Source organism: Podarcis liolepis, assembly GCF_965112155.1.
Source record: "Podarcis liolepis genome assembly, chromosome: 3".
In the NCBI taxonomy this organism is placed as follows: domain Eukaryota; kingdom Metazoa; phylum Chordata; class Lepidosauria; order Squamata; family Lacertidae; genus Podarcis; species Podarcis liolepis.
Window position 1 is genome coordinate 49,342,557 of NC_139557.1, and position 25,303 is coordinate 49,367,859.

At 44.5% G+C, this 25,303-nt stretch overlaps 1 protein-coding gene across 1 annotated transcript in view; it reads right to left on the reverse strand.

Moving 5' to 3' along the window:
- Positions 1 to 24,410, reverse strand: part of ASCC3 (activating signal cointegrator 1 complex subunit 3) — a 211,899-nt gene extending 187,489 nt beyond the window's left edge. Inside the window, exons 1-4 of the mRNA XM_083497618.1 lie at positions 24,252 to 24,410; positions 17,616 to 17,766; positions 15,019 to 15,169; positions 10,329 to 10,912 (exon numbers count right to left, since the gene is read on the reverse strand). Coding sequence (XP_083353744.1) covers positions 10,329 to 10,912; positions 15,019 to 15,169; positions 17,616 to 17,705 — 825 coding nt within the window. The 5' untranslated portion in view covers positions 17,706 to 17,766; positions 24,252 to 24,410. The remainder of the gene's footprint in view (positions 1 to 10,328; positions 10,913 to 15,018; positions 15,170 to 17,615; positions 17,767 to 24,251) is intronic.
- Positions 24,411 to 25,303: the final 893 nt, after the last annotated feature.

The following is a 25,303-nucleotide window of genomic DNA, read 5'->3' on the forward strand; positions in this document are numbered from 1 at the left end:
CAACCTGTTTGTGTAAGGTTGTTTGAACCGCAAGATGATCACATGCTCCTTAGACATATGAGATGTGTGGACCCCAGTCAACTTTGCCAGCAGATATAAAATACCATAGCTGTACTTGTGACACTGTCCAACAATGAACTATTAAAACCATTAAGGACCACCCCCATTAGATCTCCCATGCGTCTTCAACACATGAATGAAAATACCAAAAGGAGACACTTCATGTCTGAGGGGGAAAGCTCTACTTCTTTTCGGTCCACACAAGTCAACAATGAAACTGAAGTCGAGAGTAGCTTTCTGAAGGATTGTGATTATGTTGAACTATGTTGTTACTGTGAGGAGGAATTAAAGTGAGGAGGAATTAAAGAACCTTTTCATGAGGGTAAAAGAGGAGAGCGCAAAATATGGTCTGAAGCTCAACATCAAAAAAATAAAGATCATGGCCACTGGTCCCATCACCTCCTGGCAAATAGAAGGGGAAGAAATGGAGGCAGTGAGAGATTTTACTTTCTTGGGCTCCATGATCACTGCAGATGGTGACAGCAGTCACGAAATTAAAAGACGCCTGCTTCTTGGGAGAAAAGCAATGACAAACCTAGACAGCACCTTAAAAAGCAGAGACATCACCTTGCCAACAAAGGTTCGTATAGTTAAAGCTATGGTTTTTCCAGTAATGATGTATGGAAATGAGAGCTGGACCATAAAGAAGTCTGATCGCCGAAGAATTGATGCTTTTGAATTATGGTGCTGGAGGAGATTCTTGAGAGTCCCGTGGACTGCAAGAAGATCAAACCTATCCATTCTTAAGGAAATCAGCCCTAAATGCTCACTGGAGGGACAGATCCTGAAGCTTCAATACTTTGGCCACCTCATGAGAAGAAAAGACTCCCTGGAAAAGGCCCTGATGTTGGGAAAGATGGAGGGCACAAGGAGAAGGGGATGACAGAGGACGAGATGGTTGGACAGTGTTCTCGAAGCTACCAGCATGAGTTTGACCAAACTGCGGGAGGCAGTGGAAGACAGGAGTGCCTGGTGTGCTCTGGTCCATGGGGTCATGAAGAGTCGGACACGACTAAACGACGATGACGATGTTGTTACTGATATCAACACACTCCAGTTCAACAGTGCATGTGCACCAAAGCTGAAGTAAAATGGATAAAACGAAGCATAGCCTTCATTGCACAGATTATTAATAGATACTTTTTCCTCCACAAAAAACAAAACAAAACTCAGTTTTGCTATTAATATTAACTTTTGGTGACTTACAGATATAGGTTATAAACTTTAAAAAATCTTCTACTTATCTTTGCAAAAAAATGTCATTTTTCAAGACCCTAATTTTAGTGTCAGTTTTGTTATAAATGCCGCCGCCACCATTTCAGAAGAAAGCAATTGATTATATAGTGGACCAGAAGCTTTGCTCATGGTAGGACAAAAAGCAGCTGCAATACGAATGCTCCAAGTAAACCTTTGGTTCTGTTTCAACTAGGAAGAAAGGCAGCAGCTGGAAGGCATTTGGGAACATTGCATGTTGATTCATCTAGAGGGAGAGAAAGGGCACCAGCTAATATCTAGAAACTAAGCTTTGGATGCTATTGGAGAGCAGCTTGCCAGCAGGGAGCAGAGGTGGGCTGCAGAGTAAGATTTGGAAGCATCTGCTTCGGGACAATTAAAACCCAATTTCCCCACTGTTATAAACAACAGCACATGCTAGATTTTCATACATTTTTCTGATATTAGAAAAAAACACTGTACATAGGCATGTATTAAAACAATTTGCATTCTATGTAATGTAAATAAATGATACATTCCTACCAGAATACATTTCTTTACTTGATGATGTTGATCTACATTAAACCTAATTCCAGAAGCTTAGAATGCTAAATGTAAATTGTAAAGCAGATTAAAAGTAGATTAAAGTAAAAAAAGCCATGGAGCACTGAAATTCCTTATGAGTTTTGCCCATCTCTCTGTGCTCTTTATGAACCCCCTTCCCCCTGCAACAGACTCTAACCTACACTTCCTCCTGGCCTTGCCTGCTAGCTCTCAGGGGTAATCAAATTCAAATGTGTGATCTCTTCCTAAAATGAAAATGCAAGGAGACATCTTCAAGGCCCATTGGGCTGTTAAGTCTTGAACTTGGGCCCCATCAGTCTCAGAAGAAGGGTATGTAATATGTAGAATCTGTTAATACACAAACTTCCCTATAGAAGATCTAGCTCAAGCCTTCCCCAGCCTGGTGCCCTCAAGGTGTTTTGCACTACCATCAGCAAATGACAGTTGTAGTCCAAAACATTTGGAAGTAGCTCCATAATTCTCCACCTAAATTAGCCAACTGGCAACAAACATTGCCACAACCACACTAGATTCTACGATGGACATGATCTCTTTGTAGCTATGCAGTAAAATACACAATATATTTCTATCTACTCCTACGCATTCATTAGCATCCCATCTTTACTGTACAGTGGCATGACTTTTCAGCTATTGCTACTTACTGAGAATGTCCTCATTAGCATTCTTGTACTTGAGTTTGCTCCCAGAGTCCACTCCTAAGTCAATGAAAGATTACCCTATGAAATCTAAAGACAGGTTAAAGGTAAAGGTAAAGGGACCCCTGACCATTAGGTCCAGTCGCGGACGATTCTGGGGTTGCGGCACTCATCTCACTTTATTGTCCGAGGGAGCCGGCATACAGCTTCCGGGTCATGTGGCCAGCATGACTAAGCCACTTCTGGCGAACCAGAGCAGCACACGGAAACATCGTTTACCTTCCCGCCGGAGTGGTAGCTATTCATCTACTTGCACTTTGATGTGCTTTTGAACTGCTAGGTTGGCAGGAGCAGGGACCGAGCAATGGGAGCTCACCCCGTTGCGGGGATTCGAACCGCCGACCTTCTGATCAGCAAGCCCTAGGTTCTGTGGTTTAACCCACAGCGCCACCCGCGTCCCAGCTACCATTAACAGGACTATAAATTACTATGAGGCTTTTGCCCTGTACTTTTCTTTTTTAAAAAAACAAACATTATGTAGATATCATTGCCGTAAATCTGTATTTATTTGAGTTTTCAATCTTCCCTATCCTCGATGGTGTGATGAAAGAACACAAAAAAGAAAACAAAAGCATTTAAAACTCTTGAAACAGATTGAGTTGGCTGCAAAATAAGTGAGTCATGACCAAGCATGACTAACGTGTTCTCGATCCAAACCAGTTCCAATTAAGAACTCATCAACTTAATGAGATTAGTAGAGAATACCCCCAATAAAGCATGAATCTTTATTAAGCATGAATCTCTTAAGAATCTTCTTATCACATCTATTCAATGGGCCACGATTCATCCCATCTGCAACAGGAAAAGAAAGAAAGTGGCCTAACAAAGTTCTTGTAAACAGCAATGTGATACTCTCTATGCCAGTGTTTCCCAACCTTTTTTGGGCAAAGGCACACTTGTTTCATGAAAAAAATCTCGAGGCACACCACCATTACAGCCCCGTGACGTCAGCGCGCAGCGTCACGCCGGGAGGGACATGAATTGCTAGCAAATTACATAATCACCTCCTTGAGGGCTGGCTCATCTTCTCCGAAGGCAGAACCCCATTAATTAACAGCACAGACTCACACCATAGCCAAGACGAGGGGGGAAAACCTCAGTCATGCACAGTCATGCACATGTGGGGGCTAAATGAGGACGAAGACCGGGCAGAGAGCAGGGTTCAAATCACCCCACCTGGCCAGGACAATCCCTGGGTGCTCCCTTGGGCCACTCGCCTGACCCACCTCGCAGGGCTGTTGTTGCGAGGATAACATGGGGAGAACCACGCGCGCCCCCGGGAGCTCCTTGGAGGAGAAAGCGAGCGATGAATGCAATGCACGAAATATATGAGAGGCGACCAGGTTTTGCAGGTGAGGGGCCCCCGCCAGCCTCCGCTTCCAACACCCGGCGCAACGACGCCGAAGTTTCCCCCCGGGCTCGGCTCGGGGAGCAGCGCTGCTCCCCCCCCGGCTCCCCTTCGCCCTCCCGGCTCTCTCTGCCGCCCACTGGGGACCCCCCTCACCTGCCAAGTCCGGAGCACCGGTGGAAGTTGCATGCATGCATGCAGGGCGCCGCGTTGCCATTGCATTGCACTGCACTCCATGCAACGCCTGCACGCATGCATTGCCTTGCACGCCCGCCAAGGGGTCTCCCCGCGGTCCGATGTGTCCCCTCCGGCGCGGATGCAGCATTGCAAAAATAACCCCCCCCCCCGACGCAGCCCTACCTGGGGGGCAGCCTCCGCCTCCACCGCTCCGCCTCCGCGGGGATCCCCGGGCTCCATCCTGCCGCCCGATCTCTGCGGGGGCGCAGGCAGGCTGCGCGGGGTCTGCGCGGAAGAGCCCCTGCCCGCCCAGCCGCCGCCGCTGCGCTCATTCCATGGCCGGGAGAAGAGCGCTTCAAACAAAACGCCCGGCCCACCAGGCCACGCTGGGAAACGTAGTTCGCGCACCCCGCGCCGGGGACGGAGGGGGAGAGGCTGGGTGCAGGGATGGAGGGACGGGTGGGCGAGCGAGCGAGTGAGTGGCAGCCGCCAAGCCTTGGCCGAGAGCCAGGAAGGGCCTCCCCGGAGGAGGAGGAGGAGGAGGGAGGCGCAGAGCGGGAGGGAGGGAGGGAACCCCAGGGGTCATCTAGTGACGGCGCCCCAATCGAAAATTTGACTTTTAAAAAACAACAACTTTCGAATTTTTTAATTTTTCCCGCGGCACACCAGGCAACATCTCGCGGCACACTAGTGTGCCGTGGAACAGTGGTTGGGAAACACTGCTCTATGCCAACACACTATATCCAATTATCAGCAACACATCTTAAATGAACATTCTTCCCCCATCCCCAAAAAGTCCCACCCCAGCAAATAAATCTATCTGTAGTAAAATCAGTACACTATTTAGGCAGTAATTCAGAAGATATTTATCCATGAAGATGTTCTGGTTCTTCAGTTTATCTGAAAAACAGAGTGATTTATCGCAACAAGGCAAGGAAACTTAAAAGAATTCAATTTATTCCCTTTAGTGCTCAATATACAAAACAGCCCATAGATCTCATTTGGGTTTAAACCTTTAGGTCTGTGAAAAATATGTCTGACAAAAATCTGTGCCCGTGAAACACACTTTCTCTGCACATGCACATTAAGCTTAAAATGGCAAAGAACTGCAAAGCACCTCAAACACTTCAAAGGGGGAAAATCTGATAATAAAAGTACCTGAAACTATTACAAGAGGCACCAATAAACAAAAACGGAGAAATCACATGTAGATACAGCCCACTATTTTTAAAGTAGACATTAGTTACATTCAACCGTAGCAGCTGGAGCACCAGTTCCCAAACTTTTTTTGGACACCCCCCCCCATGAGTCCCATAAACTCAGGGGTCAGCAAGGTTTACCTTGCCTGGACCAGTTCACTGCAGTGGAGATCACTGCAGGGGAGGAAGGGAAAGGAGAATGTTAGCCGCTTTGAGACTCCTTAAAGGGAGTGAAAGGCGGGATATCAAATCCAAACTCTTCTCTGTGGGCTGGATTGTGAGCGCATGCGCCCGCAATTTCCAGCGTCTGTGCAGACACGATTTCCGGCATCAGTGTCTGCGCAGACATGATTTTCATCGTCTGTGCATGCGCAGACGCAATTTCCGACACCACGGAAGAGAGTCCCAGTGGCACACTACACCGGTTTAGCGCACCAAGCGGGCGGCTTGGTTCGGGGGCAGCTCATGGGCTGCTTAAATGACTCCCATGGGCTGCTTGTGGCCCATGGGCCTTAGGTTGCCCACCCCTGCATAAACTCATCCCCAGCGCTCTCTACCCTACTCAATAAAAAGCATTACTCAAATTAGCAGTTTGCATGACCCACCAAGAAAGATAATAGCACAATAATATTCAAAACAGTAACAATTAATTGTGCATTTATTCAAAATTCAATTTGAACCAAATCATGCTCTGCATAGACCCACTAAAACAAACAAACTTAACTTGTCCACTGATTTCTGCATGTCTATTTCTGAGTTAGCCAGATATAACCCAACCTATACAATTTTACGAAAAAGGCTAGGTACCAAAATCTTGTTGCACAAAGGTCACCATGTTTATATACAATCGTTGTTAGCTGATGGTGCAAATTTCTCTGGTTAATTTCAGTAACAAATGAAAGAATCTGAAGAAGTGTGCATGCACACGAAAGCTCATACCAAGAACTAACTTAGTTGGTCTTTAAGGTGCTACTGGAAGGAATTTTTTATTTTGACTATGGCAGACCAACACGGCTACCTATCTACTAAATGAGATTCTGGCATACTAAAAAGACATGTGACCCAAAAGTTGCCAGATATATAAAGCTAAATAAATAAATAAAACTAATGCTCTTATATCTCAATAATTTCAGTGAAAAATGAGTATACTCAATTTTGGGCAGGACAGAAGCCATGATTGTTTATACTATATCTACTGTGGTGGTACAAAGTTCCATTGTCCTAGGCAAAATACAGATACAAAACGAGGATGTTTTCTGTTTATAGTATTTGTAAGCTCAACTTCGCAAACCAAACAAATGTTGTAGAAACAGCAGGATACAGAAATTAAATCGAGAGGAAACAATTATACAACATTCAGCAGTGAAAGAGACAACCCCAGCTTATGTATGGATGCCATCACAGTAAGGGAAGTTCTGGCAGCGTGCTGTCTCCCAGCATGAGGGCAAAATATGAAGGTGTTTTCAGCTACTTAAAGTAAGCAAGTACTTGGAAACTCTACTGGATATCAACACAACAGGAAAGATAGCAAAAGCCAAGAAAGGGCTTAAAAGCTGTTTGTGCTTAATACTGTCAAGAATGGGTAACTAGTGGAGGATTCCCAGAAGGTCAGCCACACTGTAAAGCAGAGATAGCCAACATGGTGCCCTCCAGATGTGGCTGCGTTCCAACTCTAATCAGTCCCAGCTAGCATGGCTAATGGTTAGGGATGGTGGATTTATTCTCCAATAACATCTGGAGGTACCACATTAGCTAGCCTGCTGGAGGAGTTATAATGCATCTTGAAGCAGCAGGAGCAAATAAGATGGGATCCACTAAGAATGAACAGAAAAGATGAGAGGAGCCCCTTCACATGTGAAAAGCTATTCAACATGATTTCTTCTTACAAGGAAAAAGCGAGCACCAAGTTACATGCAGCACCAAATCATATGTAATCTTTCCCTGGGGACTTTGAAAACACCCCCACACAATGTTATTCCGTAAACTGATTTAACAAAAAGCAACAGGACCGGAGGGAGGGGGGAATGTCGGGGTGATTTTCAGCAATTGGAGAAAGAAAAACACAGGGGAAAGGGTTTTTAAGCTCCTCACCCTGCCATAAGTGTTCCGAGACACATTGTGGCAATCTCTCTGACTGCAGTTTGGGACACAAACACACCCTCACAGGACAACACTACAAGCAACGTGCATATTACAAGTACAGTGGTACCTCGGGTTACATATGCTTCAGGTTACATACGCTTCAGGTTACAGACTCTGCTAACCCAGAAATAGTGCTTCAGGTTAAGAACTTTGTTTCAGGATGAGAACAGAAATCGTGCTCTGGTGGCGTGGCAGCAGCAGCAAGCCCCATTAGCTAAAGTGGTGCTTCAGGTTAAGAACAGTTTCAGGTTAAGTACGGACCTCTGGAACGAATTAAATACTTAATCCGAGGTACCACTGTAGTCTGGTACCAAGAGCAGATACAGAAGGAAATAAAGATTTGAAAGAAGTTTTTATTTTTGAATGGGATTCTTTTACCAGTATGTTAACGAGTTCCAGCAGAGGGAGCTATGGTAACATGCCTGTAATTTGGAAAGGAACCAATTCAATGAAAGGAAGTACGGTAACAGAATGGTGGGAGACTCCAATTCAAACTACACATCCCCAAACCACATATGTCACCCTCAAGGTCCTAGAGGGTTTAGGAAAGTGCATTTGAAATCAGACGGCACATTCCTAAAAACATAAAGACCACTGACAAAACAAAGCAGTTAAATACATTAGTAGCAGAAGATTGTCTAGACCAGTGTTTTTCAACCACTGTTCCGCGGCACACTAGTGTGCCGCAAGATGTTGCCTGGAGGGAGGCGGGCGAGTCGGGCGGCGAGAGGCGGGGCGGCGGCGGCGAGGAGAGGCCGCCCAGCGCGGGGCTCTCGCCGTCTGCCTGCCTGGCTGCCTGCGAGCTCGGCGGGCAGCGCCTCCGTCCGCAGCACCCGCCTCGCGGCTCTCATTCCCTGCCCCTGCCAAAGGTCACCCAGCCAAGCCGCGCTCTCCTTCCTGCCTCGCTTTGCTGCCTCCTCCCCCCCCACCCCCAAAGCTTGGAGGTTCCCCGGCGCCGACCCGCAGGTTTGACCCCCTTCTCACGCCTGTTCGCGCTCCTTGCACGGAATGGGGTGGATGGGGAGGAACGGGGCTCGCCGCTGCCTCCGCTCGCCCTCCCCCCCTCCGCCGGCGGTCCGGCGATTCTTGGCTTTTTGGCGGTTGGCACAGAAGGAAGGCAAGGGGGAGGGGAAAAAATTGAAACTTACACTTTCATGCGTCCCTCCCGGCGTGACGCTGCGCGCTGACGTCACGGGACTGTAATGGTGGTGTGCCTTGAGATTTTTTTCATGAAACAAGTGTGCCTTTGCCCAAAAAAGGTTGGGAAACACTGGTCTAGACCAGGATTCCTCAACCTCGGCCCTCCAGATGTTTTTTGGCCTACAACTCCCATGATTCCTAGCTAGCAGAACCAGTGGTTAGGGATGATGGGAATTGTAGTCTCAAAATATCTGGAGGGCTGAGGTTGAGGAAGCCTGATCTAGACTCTAGAGAGGTGGTCTGGACCCTTGAATGACAAGGGAGTCACCTATATGTTTTGGGGTCTGAAGTGGGAGTCACAGACAAGCAACAAGACCTTGGGGTCATAGTGGACAGCTCAATGAAGATGTCAACCCAATGCGCTGTAGCTGTGTAAAAGGCAAATTCCATGCTAAGGACCATTAGGAAAGCAACCAAGAATAAAACTGCCAATATTATAATGCCATTCTACGAAACTATGGTGCAACTGCAGTTGGAATACTGTGTACAGTTCTGATCTGAAAGCGTATTGCAGAGCTGGGAAAGGTTCAGAAAAGGGCAGCTGAAATGATCAATGGGACAGAGCAACACCCTTGTGTGGAAAGGCTACAGCATTGGGGACTTTTTAGTTTATAGAAAAGGTGAGCAAGAGGCAACATGACAGAAATGTATAAAATAACGCACGGCATGCAGAAAGTGGACAGAGAAACCTTCTCCCTCTAGAACTTGTGGCCATCCAATGAAGCTGGAAGTGGAACTCGCTCTCACGGGAGGCCGTGATGGCCACCAATTGGGTGGCTTTAAAAGAGAATTGGAAAAATTTATGCAGCACAAGGCGACCAATGGCTTCTTCCCACAGTGACTATGCTTTGCTTCCATTGTTGGAGGCAGTAGGCTTCCTGAAGAGTTTGGCTTTGATATCCCGCTTTATCACTACCCGAAGGAGTCTCAAGGAGGCTAACATTCTCCTTTCCCTTCCTCCCCCACAACAAACACTCTGTGAGGTGAGTGGGGCTGAGAGACTTCAGAAAAGTGTGACTAGCTCAAGGTCACCCAGCAGCTGCATGTGGAGGAGCGGAGACACCAACCCGGTTCACCAGATTACGAGTCTATTGCTCTTAACCACTACACCACACTGGCTCTCTCTCCTGGAAACCACAGGAGGGTTTTCACTCAAGTCTTGCCTGTGAGCTTCCCATAGACATCTGGTTGGCCACTGTGAGAACAGGGGGCTTGATGAGACGGACCACTGGCCTGATCCAGCAGGCTTTTCTGTTCTCTATTTCCCTACCATCTCTCATGAGGCATCCTGTTCTTTACAAAAGAATCAAAAGGGAAACAGCACACAAAACCCAGTTTCTAGGTGTTGGTTTGAAATGCAATTTTTCTCAAAACACAGTAAACCCCCGTTTCATATATTTCCCCATTACAACTATTGTAAGAAGCTGAAGTACTGCCACTTCACAGCAAGTCAGCAGAAAATTACCCCCGGGATTATTCTCAGACCACTTTACAAAGGAGTGGCTTCAAGGAGCAGCAAGCTGTTTCCATATTGTTTTCTCTGACTCTCCCACCTCAGGCCATTCCCAAGGATTTCCTGAGCATCGGGCCAGGCTTATGGGGATGGGGAGAACAGATGCAGCGGTAGCACGAGGGGGCACTACTTAAGCACGCTCTGGTTCCAAGCCATTGATACTTAGGGTAATAACGAAAACATTATGCATACCGTACCTCATTCTGAAGCTCATCACCACTTTTATGCGAAGCTAGCATCTCATACAAAGTGCAGCAAAGATCCTCCGTTGTTGGGACTCCAGGGGTTTCTTTTAGTGATTCACTCAGGTACTTTCCAACCTCACACCACAGAAAAGAATCATCCACTTTGTCCAATGACTTCATGCCAGAGCTTTCATCATAGCCATTTGGGAAACGTTCCAAATGGTTATTTAGAAATTTCTTGAAATCCAAGCTAATACCTTTCTGTTCATCCATTTCCCCGTTTACTGGCAGTTCTTCAAAGTGATCCAAATCATACATGTCAAAGGAAAACGCAATGTTTTTACCAAAACACAGTTTCCTGTCATCATTTTTGTCTTCTGTCATCTGCAGAAGGCCAGCTAGCTGATCTTCTGTGAAATGAGAAGAAATCCGATAGGTGGCTTCGCAGGCTTCCGTCGCAGAGGATGAGGGAAAGGGCCCAAACATCTGCTTGATGGCTTTCGTTTCCTCATGACCAACACACTCCTTTGTGTGAAATGTTTTAAAAAGGAAGACAGCACCACTTTCAATGGCTTCTTGACCATTCTCAGATCCCACTGTTCACAGAAAAGAAACCCAGAAAAGGTTATAAATACCTACAGTTTAAACCAGCTACCTTATGCAACCACCATATTTGAATGATTTTTGTGACAATCAGGTAAGGGACACAAAGCAAGAATATAAATTGAAGAATAAAACTCGTTTGAAGAACTGAAGTCCTAGGAATTTGACAAATAACAATGATATTCCATTAGATCCATTCTACACTTTATACAGAGCTACTAAGCTGGAGCTAATAAGCAGAGCTACTAAGCTGCCAGTATGCATGTATGTGAAGGTTTGAGATGGGTGGGGTGGTTAGGTGGAGAAGGGTCATAGTTTTGTAATGCTGCCCTCATTTAAAGCTTCCTGCATGTAATAAACTAGAACAGTGCAAGAAGGCTAGCCTAGCCATCTCCCTAATGTGCTAGGATAATCACATGTAGGTACCACTTTACATAAGAACAGCACCATGCCTCCTACTAATGCTTTTCTAAATGTCTAAGAGATGCTGCTGCAGGTGAATTTCTGTGTTTTTTCCTTAGGATATAGGCAAGGATGAGCTCCCCCTTTAAGCTAGAATCCCAAAATGCAATTTAGACACTAGAGTCATGAGTTTTATCACTTACTTCCCATCCTTTCAGTTAATGAAGATGACTTCTCTTTCCTATACCAAGGGCTTTGGGTAGTAACTTCAGTTTTCACCCATCCTCTTCCTTGCCTGGTTGTAGCTGATTTTCAGCCCCAGACCAGAATCTGCCACCTTTCTCCGCACCCAACATTCCCCAATTTGCAAATATAATGTCAATGTGCTTCAATAACTTAAAGAGGAGATGGGAGAATGAGAAGCTCTACAGCAATGGCTTGACACCATTTCCCCTCAGCACCAGGTAGCACGGCCAATAGCCAAGAATGATGGGAGCTGTAGTCCTGCAACATGTACAGGGCAACATCTACAGGGAGTTGCACATGGCCAGAAACAGCAGAGCCTTGACCTAAGTGAGATATGCAATTCCCAGGATATCCTCCCAACCCTACCACCCCGAACCCGTACTTCAGCAGATAAGATATGCAGTCTGCTTTGCTGAAACGGCAATGAATGGGAGCCACAACGATTTTTCAGCACAGGCTTAACATTTGCTCACAAACTTCAAATAATAAATCCATTTTCATCCTTTTGACATTCTTTGTACTACCTTTATTTTATGAGACTGAAAGTAGGACATCAAGGACACCCCATACATCAATGATCTGAATTAATGTTAAGATGTTCTACTGGACATGTATTATAAGCTACACAAGTCTGAAGTTATACATTTAACACTTCTATATAGAAATATGTTCTTCTACAGCTAAAACTGATGCAAATTCACATTGTTAGGTTAAAACAACAAGAAATCAATTTTTACTTATGATCCTTTTCATCAAACACAGGAAGTGGTCAGAAAGTCAGTAGGCATGGGAGGGGATATTATTTCGTTTTTGTTCTAACTATTTATGTTGTGCTTTTATTCTTTTTTTAATCTTGTGAACTGCCTTAAGATGCCTTCAGATGAAGAATGGTATATAAATGTTAATATAATAATAATAATAATAATAATAATAATAATACCTGTGTGCACAAATGTATTATCTTATGCATGCCTATGAAATGGAAGGAGAGCACAAGCACACAAGCATAGCATCAAGGCTAGGAGTTTCCCAATCTTTCTGGAGTAAAGAGGACCAAAGGACAGAGAGCACTGATTCGGCTAGAGTGTTCTGTTCCACTGCTCTTAAAGGTCACAGAGGATACCTGTAGACTTCCAGATGGTGTTCAACTACAACTACCATTACTACACTGGCCATGCTGACTGGCACAACAATTGAAGGACCACAGTTCCTCTAACACTGGAGTACAAGTTGACAAGTAGCCAGAAGGAGAGTTTTTAAGAATCAAGAAGAGACAGGAGAGCTGTGCATACTCTTTTCTGACCAACCACACTTTTGCATAAACCCCACTCCCATTCCACCATGGTTCATTGCTAAGACAGACCATTACTACTCCAGGTCAAAATGAACTTGGTTTTGCTCCTAAATTCACCTTTGAAAAGCTGGTTTTCATCACAGTGAATTTAGGACTAAATTCACATTGGTGTTCTCTTGCGGTCTTCCATCATACTAAACCAGGGCAGAGCAGAAGGGAGGACCAGGAAAGTGAATGACCCACGTGATCTGCTCCTAATTTCTGTACTAGTTTCCAATCCAACCTGGGCCTAATTGTCCCAATGACAGCAAGACAGGCAGATTTATACTCCATATGCTCCATATCCTCCAAATCTCTTTATGAAAGTAATCTCAGCAGTCAAACTCTGAACATCCTACAGGCACTTCTTATGGTTCAGAAGTGATCCTCCTCTGGCCTGGCTCATGTTACCCAAAGCAGTCAGGCCAGCTGTGAAGGATGTGATTCAGTTACCCAAAAAAGGTAGCTCGTTTCAAAGCAAACACTGGATTACTTTATAGACTACACAGGCTTGCTGTCAGCAGGGAACCTGGTTGCCGCTGGCAACTAGATTTGGGCAAGGTGACCCAGACATTTCCTCTTGCAACCAGGTGAAGCAGAAACCCCAATTTAAAAGATTCCCTAGCAACACAAGTCAAACTCTTAAAAAAAAAAACACCATTCAGTATGATCACTTCAACACTTCAAAACCTTAGCACTCAGCTTCTCCATTGGTATCTTTTTGGTACACAATCAGGACCCAGTAAGTTAAGAGTAGATGGCCCATGCTCAGAGTTTGGCCTTTAATTTACTTTTCCTTTCCCAAATGCAGAGTGCTAAAGTGAAGTCTATATGCATTGATCTAGAAGATTCATATCCCAATTTTTGATCAAATTATTCTCAAACGTTCTTAGATAAGATTTTAATAATGTGTGTGCACAACACACAGGAAAAGCCACACAATCCAGCAAACCTTAGTCCCAGCCCAGTATGCTTCCCCTCAGCCCTGTGGTCCAAGGGCAACAGACAGTAGGAACAGAGTGTTCTTTCTGGCTGGGAGGCGGGCGGAAAGAAAGCTTTGTGTATTTACAGAAGAAGCTGAGGTATGCTGGTGCCTCACTATCAAATTACTTTGCAATGATTTTGAAGACTATGCAAGATTGCTTACATTAAAGGTATTAGTGGGGAAAATAAGGCACTTTATTAATACTTGAAGATCAAATATTATATCACATACTATTGGGGTGAATTCTGCCAGTAAACATCTCTTGCATTAGAAGCAGAAAGAAAGGAAAGAGGATATAATGGATGTGCCATGGCCTGCACTGTTAGGTGCAGCAATTATGAAGCGGCCGGGGTGGGGGGAGGTTGTGTGCCTTGTGCCTTTGTTCAGTTAGTCTGTAAAAGGGAAAACAGTGATGATTATAGGCATCATGGTGCCTGTGGCTTTTCTAAAGGTACCTATCTGGTATTACACCGAAGTGGGGAGATATTTGGGGTATTAAAACTGTAATCCCAGAACTGAGTTTTTTAAAGGTGTTCACTCCAAAGTTTCAGATTAGAGATCCGCCCCCCCCCAAAAAAGGTGGTTTTTAAAATGCAAGGATAATAAGATAACAACTTTTGAGGACTCATCTGCAAAGCTAGCCTAATTTCATCATACCGTTAATATCCTACAAATGAGTACCATATTTTTCGCTCTATAAGACGCACCCGACCATAAGAGGCACCTAGTTTTTAGAGGAGGTAAACAAGCAGCAAGAAAGCAATGCAAAGCCTCTTGAGCGAAGAGGCAGGAGTGCTCCAGCTGCGCTCAAGAGGCTTTGCGTGGCTATCCCTGAAGCCAGGAGAACAAGAGGGATCGGTGCACACCAATCCCTCTTGCTCTCCTGGCTTCAGCGATAGCTGCACAGCCTGCATTCACTCCATAAGATGCACACACATTTCCCCTTACTTTTTAGGAGGAGAAAAGTGTGTCTTATAGAGTGAAAAATACGGTAATTATGGATATGCACAGGAAAACAGGCTTGTGGATGATTAGTAGCCTTTTAAATGTTGCGGCCTTTTGTTCTGCAAGACTAGACTACAGTGTGGCTCAGTCATCTACAAATACTATCCCACTTCTAAATTACCACTTACCTATTTGTTTGGAAGCTTGTAGTATTGTTTTTAAATCTTCAAGTATGGATTGTTTGTTTTCCTTGGCTGAATTTTCATCAACAAAGCTAACTATTTTCTTCCAGGTAAGACCAGAGTTCAGTTGCTCTTCTTGCAATTTGGTTCTTTTATTCTGAAGATATATATATAACACAAGTAGTCAGAAAGGTTCATGTTCTTTGAAAAAAGGTATTCTATATGGTAAGAAAAGGAATGTTTTCAAATACTTCCAAACGCTATCTACCTATTGCTTAACAGAGCTGAAAGTTCCAAATGCTAGCACATTATTCATATTTTAAAAATGATTACTTTTAAAACAACACATAAAAATCTAGTGATAAAATTGCATGCTTGAATCTCACACTGTTCTATTAGTCATTTCAGCATTCATCACTCTTTAGCCATTCCTTTAAACTTGACTGGGAGAAGGGGGGAGGCAAGGAGAGTAGCTGTTACCAGGCAGAGTTTAAAGCAGTGATGGCCAAACTTGGCCCTCCAGGTGTTTTGGGACTACAACTCCCATCACCCCTAGCTAACAGGATCAGTGGTCAGGGATAATGGGAATTGTAGTCCCAAAACAGCTGGAGGGCCAAGTTTGGCCATCACTGGTTTAAAGCACTAGTAAGAGATGAGCTTTGGGAGTAGCTTTAATTCTGAACCACTCTTCACTTATGGCTCTATGAATCTGGGTTCTAACCATAGTTAAGGAGTAGGTCTGTGTTCAACATATTGCTAAGTGATGGGCTAATTTTATCCAAGGATTATAGAATTATAAATTATAGATTAACCCTGGCTAGCGAGTATAGTTTTAACTGTTGTTTATAAACCATAGTTAAGCTGAAGGGCCAGGTTTGGAAAATCAACTTTAGCTAATGATTAACTAAATCATGGCTTATAAACCATGTCAATCTCTAATGATTGACAATGGGATTCATGAATCATCTTCTATCTAAAACTTGACTCCTCCCTATTTCCCCCCCTGCCCAATCTTCCGCTTCCCCAAACCCCTCTCTGATTTGGGAAACTCTGAAATACAACTGACTGATCCAGCCTATACCATTTCCCCCCTTTTTCAAAAGGACCCCACTGGAGAATGTAAACAATTCTCCTTCTCCATCACTGATACCACCCTTCATTCCAGCAGCCAATCACAGTCCCTTTTTGAGATTCTTTCCATTCTCATGCAGTTTAGGGGGGGGGGGCTGCTATTGCCATAAAAAACAGGCACCTAAAAAAAGCTGTACAGATTATTATTAAATAGAGCTAGTATTCCAACTCTTCTTTGAGAGCCATCAGAAGATTATTTAAGAAAAAATGCATTAAAGTGCTGTACAGTATGTTCCTTAAATTTATGCTATATTAGTTGTTGCTGATGCTTGTTTCAGTGAATGGATTCTCTTTTAATGGTTCATTTAGTAGTGCACTTACACAATTTCAAATGACATGAAAAGAGAGGGCCAAATTGATGCTCTAGTTATAGTGATGAAAGAATGGAATAGAGGTAAGATTAGAGGAGTTACTCTGGGCTTATAGCGACATGACGGAAATCAGAATCAGCTCTGAAGTGCTTGGGTAGGTGTACGCGTAGGCGTAGATGGCATCTCAGTATCAAATTGCCAGATGCCAATTTGTTTCTTTTCAATTTACTTTGAACAGAAGATGCCATTGGCTGGCAATGACTATTTGTGCTATTTTGCCTTTTGTTTCAGGAGTGTCTGCTATTGGTTAAAAGTTTTAGCTTTTCACTTTCTACAGAGATCAGCAGCTCTATCGCCATAGCCCATTAAAAACAAAGCAAAAGGATTACAGTGGTACCTCTGGATGCAAACAGGATCCGTTCTGGAGCCCCGTTCACATCCTGAAGCAAACGCAACCCGCGTCCGCAAGTCTGCGATGCGCAGGTCGCGATTTGCCACTTCCACGCATGCGCGTGATGTCATTTTGAGCGTCTGTGCATGCGGCAAAACCCAGAAGTAATGCGCTTCGTTACTTTCGAGTCGCCACGGAGCGCAACCCGAAAAGGCTTAATCTGAAGCAACTTCAACCCAAGGTATGACTTTATTTTCTCATGTATGCCCAGTGATGTGGGTTTCCCAGAAAGTTTTGTCTGGTACAACCTGCCACTTCACTCATGAGCCTGGTAAGACCTCAGATCTCATGGCATCCCCCATGGTCTGCCTAATTTGGCCAAGGAGCTAGACGTTATACTTGACTGCACTACAGATTACTGGTTGGCCAGTGACAAACTGAAGGTCAGAACTAACCCATAGAATGTCACACACTGGTATGTCCACAGATGCTAGGAATGGAAAACTGTAGAAAAATATTGCACGTACATACAACTGTGTGACATTAAAATGACTTTTCGAAGTTACAAAATTTATGGCACTACTGCATCCCTTCAGAGCTCTATCCTCTCCTGTGTGAGCTTTAAAAAAAGATTAATGTTTTTTTTTGGGGGGGGGAATAGATAAAGCACATAATCTGAGGCAAAGCTGTTGACAAAATGACTGAACATAATAAGCAACTAAAAACATTAAAATAATTCTCAATATTTAAGTTTTGAACAAATAAATTACCGTTAAGTCAGCAGATTCTTCACTGTAATCATCTTGTTTAGTGACATTTGAAAAGGAGCGCAGGGCTCCTGTTAGGCGAGGAAGGGCCATTTATTACCCATTCAGTGATCCATATGATGAGACATTAAATTCATCTCCAACAGGTAAACCTCCAAAAAGAACATCAAAATCACAGTTAAGTTTTGCCAGTGCTTTGGGAACTTCTCAGTTTAAGTAAATAAACTATTTTATGCAAACAAATGGATGTACACTCAGAGCCTCTGTCTATAACCTATGAAAATTCTTGAAGAATAGGTGAGATCCCTACAGACTGGAGACAGGCAAATGTTGTCCCCATCTTAGAACTGTACAATCATAGAATCATAGAGTTGGAAGGTACCCTGAGGATCATTTAGTCTAAACCCCTACAACACAGAAATATGCAGCTGTCCCATACCAGGGATTGAACCTGTGACCTTGGCATTATCAGCACCATGCTCTAACCAACTGAGCTATCCAAAAGATATCTTCAAAAAGTGGGGGAAAAGAAAACCCAGGTCACCAACTAGTCACCTTGACATCGATAGCAGGAAAGGTCCTAGAGCACATAATTAAACAATCGGTCTGGGAGCACTTAGAAAAGCATGCTATGATTATTACAACCCAGCATAGTTTCTCGAAAGAAGTAATGTCGCATGAATCTCATGTGAAAAGAATCTAGGGGTCTTGGTAGATAGACTACAAGCTGCATCAATAGAAGTATAGTGTCCTGATCAAGGGAAATAATACTACTGCTCTATTTTCCCTTGGTCAGACCATACCTGGGGCTCTATGTCCAGTTCTGGGTACCACAATTTAAGAAGGATGTTGACAAGCTAAACCGTGTGCAAAGGAGGGCAGCCAAGATGATCAAGGGTCTGGAAACGGAGCCTTATGAGGAGCGGTTGAGGGAAGCGGATATGTTTGGCCTGGAAAAGAGGAGACTGAGAGGAGATATGATAGCCATCTTCAAATATCTAAAGGGCTGTCACATGAAAGATGGAGAAAACCTGTTTTCTCCTGCTCCAAAGGGTAGAACCCAGACCGATGGCTTCAAGTTACAAGAAAGGAGATTCCAACTAAACATCCAGAAGAACTTTCTGACAATAAGAGCTTTTTAACAGTGGAATAGACTCCCTTGGAGGGTGATGGATTCCCCTCCCTTGGAGGTTTTCAAGCAGAGGTTGGATTGCCATCTGCCATGGTTGCACTGCAGGGGCTGGACTAGATGATCTTCGGGATCCCTTCCAACTCTGCAATTCTATGATTCTGTGTATAGGATTGTACTTCATCTTAAACCAGCAGGCAAGAACTTTAGCAAAAAGAAATAGCTTTAAATTATTTGATGAAATAATATAACACAAGGAGCATTATAAACTTATTATAAATTGATAAATTCATTTTCACTAATTAACAGATAAAGCATACGTACATGCACTGAGTAGGCAAATAACATCAGGAATTTTATGGTACAGCAGCAGCTAAGTCATACTGTGCCAATGACTGAATACATTTCCTTAGGCTCCAATTGTATTCATATTTACCGGGGAGTAAGTCCCATTGAACTCAATGGGGGTGACTGCCAAGTAGATATTAAAGGACTACATTATTAACATCTGATTTATTACGTGGGAATGATAAGTCTATCCCCAAAAATCAACACATGTACACAGACTTAGAATACCATCTGTATTTTTGACAGAGAATAGCCACAACTAAATTTCAAGCTGTAAAAGTTATTTTACACTCGGTGAATAATCTATAAAATGGAAATCATATGGGCACAGCAGCCTTAGATACTCCAGTAGAGAAGTATTTCTCTACTGTAGGCACCTTTCATTGCCTACAGACAGCCACCCAATCTTAAACAACTCCTAACCCACAATAATACTACAACCAGACTTAACACAGACACTGGCACCAGAGCCTGCAATAAACCCAGATGCCAACTTTGCTGCCACATACACCCGGACAACACCATTACTGGCCCCAACAACATCACACATACCATCTCGGGACTATTTAATTGCTCATCGTCTAACATTGTGTATGCCATCAAATGCCAACAGTGTCCTTCAGCTCTCTATATTGGACAAACAGGCCAAACCTTACGCCAAAGAATAAACGGACATAAATCTGACATCAAGAATCACAGAACAGAGAAACCAGTAGGAGAACACTTCAATCTCCCAGGGCATTCTATACAAGATCTCAAAGTAGCTGTTTTACTACAAAGGAATTTCAGAAATAGACTGGAAAGAGAAGCTGCTGAATTACAACTCATTACCAAACTTAAAACCATGAAAAGACCTGGGCTTAACAAAGACATTGGATTCTTATCTCACTATACATAACTAAACCATTTCTCACCTTCCCACCCCTTGCCTTTTCCTGTAAGACCTATTACAGTCGTTAAGAGTCGTCAACAGGCTCTCCCAGCTATCTGCCTATCTCCCATTCCCACCATCCTTCTGAGTAACACCCCTCCCCACCTTCTCACTATATAGAAGGATCTGGCAACTTCTATTTCAGTGTATCTGAAGAAGTGTGCATGCACACGAAAGCTCATACCAAGAACTAACTTAGTTGGTCTTTAAGGTGCTACTGGAAGGAATTTTTTATTTTTCCAGTAGAGAAGGTTTTAGTAGTGAATGATGAGGTGCTGTGGCAAAGCCAACCTGATGCTGCCTTTACATTGTACATGCACCACAATGAGCTCCTGCTGCCTTGGCCCTCCCCTTCTCAGAAAGCCCCAGCAACCTGCTGTGTTGAGGAGCAGGAAACACAATGGAGAACCGCATTCTCCACCTTACCAACCATTCCTAGAAGGTTCCAAAGTCTAAGACAGGCATAGGCAAACTCGGCCCTCCAGATGTTTTGGGACTACAACTCCCATCATCCCTCACCACTGGTCCTGTTAGCTAGGGATGGGAGTTGTAGTCCCAAAACACCTGGTGGGCCGAGTTTACCTATGCCTGGTTTAGGATCACAAAATGCATACAACATTGTATACTTGGTAGCAACTTAACATAACATTGGCTCCCTGCCAACTGCAGTTTGTAAACTGAGATCCAGGCTAAGGAAAATGCACTTCCCTCATTGTCTGGTGCATTTTTCCCATTTCCCTCCAACCATATTCAGCATTAAACAAGATTCAGCTTTACAGTTTCACCTGTACAAATCATGGTTAACACTAACCAGGTTGTTCCGTAACCATTTGAAAATATGTTTCACGGCCCAGTGTAACTTGTTTGAGTGTTATCATAGTCAGCTTGGGGGCAGATGTAATACTGAACTGTAATTATGGCTAATGAGGGGATAGAGATTTGCACCAGATGGAAGAACAGAGTTAAGTATGTGTTCCCAAGGCTGGCTCTGAATTTGTAAAATACACAAAGCCAACATTACATCTTCACCAGGTCAATCATGGAAAGGAAATGTCAATGATTTAAGACGTGCTGATTTTGTATGCATAAATACATACAGGACTGCATTAACTCAGAAGAGATGTGGTGCCACAAAGAGCTACAGGAGCAAGGAAAGTCACCTCTCATTGCCCTTCCACCAGTGGAAGCCTCCCATGAACAAAACTCTACTCATGGAACTCTACTCTTTCCTTAAAAGAAATTGTTGAAACTATCAAGCAACTGGAAGACTTCAGCACCCGGCAAATTGAAAAGGCTTAAATTCTTCAAGCAAGACTTTAGCAAGCCAAGTGAGTAGGGAACAAGCCCTGCTTCATGTCATCATCTCCAAAGCAAACCAAATAGCTGTGCTCTCGAGTAGGAATAAAAGTAGTAGGAATAAAACCTGCATACACATACCTAAGGCCAGTCACCAAGAACTTCCCAGGTTCCTGTCTCCTCTCTCCTGGGCATGTCATTCTCTCTTATCATTGCAATTTTCAAAGCCATAGAGAACATAAAACTCTTTTAGCTACTCTGCTAACTGAAGAGCTTTTCTCATACTTTCTTATGGCCTTGGATCATGCAGTACTGGATGACCCACTTATAGTCAAGAGACTTTTAATGCTCCTGCAGAAGAGCACATTCTTTACACCAACAATTAATTTTCCATTTTGGGGACTACTTCCTACCTAGGATTTTTCCAGCCTTTGCAAAACTTACACAGAAGAGATTTTAGTTAGACGGATAACATGTGGACATGATGCTGTTATCAAGTCCTTTTGTTCCACCTTCATTTGTCAAGTCTTATTTGGCCCAAAAGCTCTCTGGATGGAAACAGAAGTACCACTTGCTTTACTCAGCTGTCAAGTATGGAGAGAACGCTTTTCCTATCCTCAGAAAATTTTAATGGAACTTCACTACACAACCAGTTGAGTGTCTATTTATGGTAGAATAAGCTGGAAACCAAAACAACTTCAACAAGAAATCAAAAGATTAAAGCAGCACATACCTTTCTTACTGATATTAATAATAGCTTCTCTTGCAAAATAACACTAATGTCTGCAAAACGCCCAAAATCTACTTATTAGTAATCTTTCACCCACTATGTCTGCCTTGTTTTCATCTTACTATAAACAACGGAACCAAAAGACTATTTATTTTATTCCTACTTAACCTAATTTGTATACAGTGGTACCTCAGGTTAAGAACTTAATTCGTTCTGGAGGTCTGTTTTTAACCTGAAACTGTTCTTAACCTGAGGTACCACTTTAGCTAATGGGGTCTCCCGCTGCTGCTGCGCCACTGGAGCCAGATTTCTGTTGTCATCCTGAAGCAAGGTTCTTAACCCGAGGTACTATTTCTGGGTTACTGGAGTCTGTAACCCGAAGCGTCTGTAACCTGAAGTGTCTGTAACCCAAGTTTACCCAAAATGTAAAATATACATTAAAATGCAAGATTCAGCAGCAAGTGTGACCAGTTTATCAGAAAAGACTACAATTAAAAAGCAAATAGGCATAATACTAGCCTTAAAGGGAAAAGGTAAAGGTACCCCTGACCGTTAGGTCCAGTCGCGGACTCTGGGGTTGCGCGCTCATCTCACTCTATAGGCCAAGGGAGCCCGCGTCTGTCCGCAGACAGCTTCCAGGTCATGTGGCCAGCATTTTGGCGAACCAGAGCAGTGCACGGAAAAGCTGTTTACCTTCCCGCAGGAGCGGTACCTATTTATCTACTTGCACTTTGATGTGCTTTCGAACTGCTAGATGGGCAGGAGCAGGGACCGAGCAACGGGAGCTCACTCCGTCACAGGGATTCGAACTGCCAACCCTCTGATTGGCAACCCTTGACTCAGTGGTTTAGACCACAGTGCTTTACATATTCTTAATATAGGCAGCTGCCTTATACCAGGTTAGACTATTTTACAACTAACCCAGTGTGATCTACTCAGACTGGGAGGTTCTTGCCAGTGTCACTGTTAAAGATCTTTGCCATCACCTGCCCGATCCATTTAACTAGAAATGCCCTGGGGCATGTAAAGTGTGTGTTCTGCCACTGACGTACCTCTGAGCCTCCCCAGATTATATAATCGGGAGTATTGAGAACACGTTTTATGTAGCCTGAGTAACAAATATACCAAAAGTGACCAGTCTTCATTGGCTTGATGGCCACATTCACTCTGGGGCTGCATGTCAGCAGTGGGTGTGGTCAAAAGTGGAAATGGCCACCCACCCTCTTGCACACCTCTAAACACACAAGGGTACAAAACCAATTTCCCACCTTTTCAGCTGATCCATGCAGATGAACTAACTGAGAAGCAGCAATCTGTGTGGAATGGGATTATTTCTCCACTTAGCAAATAATCAATGTGATGCACAGGGAGGAAGTGATGTTGAGCTCTCTGCTGACTCGTGTGCTGTATCTACTTTTTTCTTCTACAACCACTGCCAAAATCAGTGGGGTGGGGTGGAAACTGCTTGGAGATGCGTTATATTAGAACCTTATATAGCACCTATGGTGGGGGCAGTACTATTAAAATGCACTATTTGGCTCAAGGCCATCTACTTTGACTTAGTCACTGGGAGCCTGAATGGGGATGGGGAAAAGTAGCAAGTCATGACGTCTTTTTCCAAATATCCACCTATCCGCAAATAGGAAGCCCAGGGCTCTCGCAGGCAGCCCGATTTAAGAGACGTCAGGCTCAGTTTTCCTTTAACTTGCAATGCCAGTCGCTTACCCCCCTCAGCGGTGACAAAAGCGGTTCCTTGCTTACTTGTTGATCTGCCCCGTTACCCAATGGACTTTACTCCCAAACGGCCACGAACAGGACCAGAGAGAACTGGGAGGTTTGCCTGCAATAATAAACACGACCGGGACCGAGAGGCAACCGTCACACCGAAGTGTCCCTAGACCAAAGTCGCACCCGAGTAAACGGGCGCGCAGGGCTGGGCTATAAAAGGCTGCGATCCCCGTCCTCTTCCTCGGCAGCGTGGGCCGCTGCATCCCGTGGCTACAAGAAGGGAGGGAAGCCACGAGAAGCGAGGGACGGGCCGGAGACTGTCGCTGCCTGGCTCCGATCCCGGCGGGAAGCCCTGCCCTGGGGGCGTCAGGGGCTCAGCAGGGCTGAGTCTTTCTCTCTCCCTCACACGGAGGGCGCCTCCTGCTCAGCCCCCAGCCGAGAAGCGGCTCCGTCCGGCGACAGCTGCTGCCCGGCTTACCTTCTTCGCTTTGCTGCCACGCCGCTTCTCTCCCATGGAGGGCCGGCGCTTACTATTTCGACCCAGCCGCTTCCGGGTTCCTCTCCTCGCGCAGCCGCGTTCCTCCCCTTCCGCCGGTTTTGCCGGCTGGGCCGAGGGGCGCCGCGCCGCGTGCGGAAAGCGCGGTGACGGCGGCGCGGCGCTTCGGCCGAGGCGTCAGCCAATGAACGTCCCCTCGTTATGGAAGGCTCCGCCCCCTCTCCTCAAGACTTCGACGTGCGCAAACCGCCCTCGGAGAATCCGACTTTCTCTTTCGTTTCCTGATGCGCCCCGGAGCTGAAGGCCATATCTGCTGCCGGCAGGAAGAGGGGAGGGGAAATCCTGGTTCCGCCTCTGCTTGCGGGATAATAGTGGCAGCTGCCTATGTATAGGGAACAAGCGAAATTCAGAACTGTGGCCGAGCTGCTTCCCAGTTGCCAACCGCACGTTCTGCGTGCAGAAGATCCCACGTTCAATTTCTGGCATCTCCGGGTGGGCGGGGTATAAATAATAAATTATTATTAATTATTATACTAAGGTTGGGAATGACTCGTGTCTGAAACCCTGGAGAGATGCTGTCGGTCAGACAATGCTGAGCTAAATGGAACAGTGAATGGTTTGACTCGGTCTAAGGCACCTTATTGCAAAGAGTCGTTGGCAATAAGTTTTTGTTTTGTTTTTAAAGCACCCAAAAACTTTAAATACAGATTAAATAGGGGGAAGTGGGGATCCGGGCTGCCATTTTGATGCTAATGACATTGTGTTGACACTGCAAAAAAGTCTGTGACTCCACAATGAGCAGGCATCTGGAAGCAGAGAGAGAGAGAATGATTCTCTGAAACATCTTTCATATCAATCAGGAACTGGAGCAGAAGATGGAATTTTCCACTTTTTAAATGTCAATTTCATTACATCGATTATGAAGGCCTGTCATGTGGGTTTACCTATTTAGGAAAAGGTATTTCTTGGATTTCTTGACTCTGGTGACTTTGACACATTTCAGGACATTCTTTGAAACATTCCAGCTGTGCAT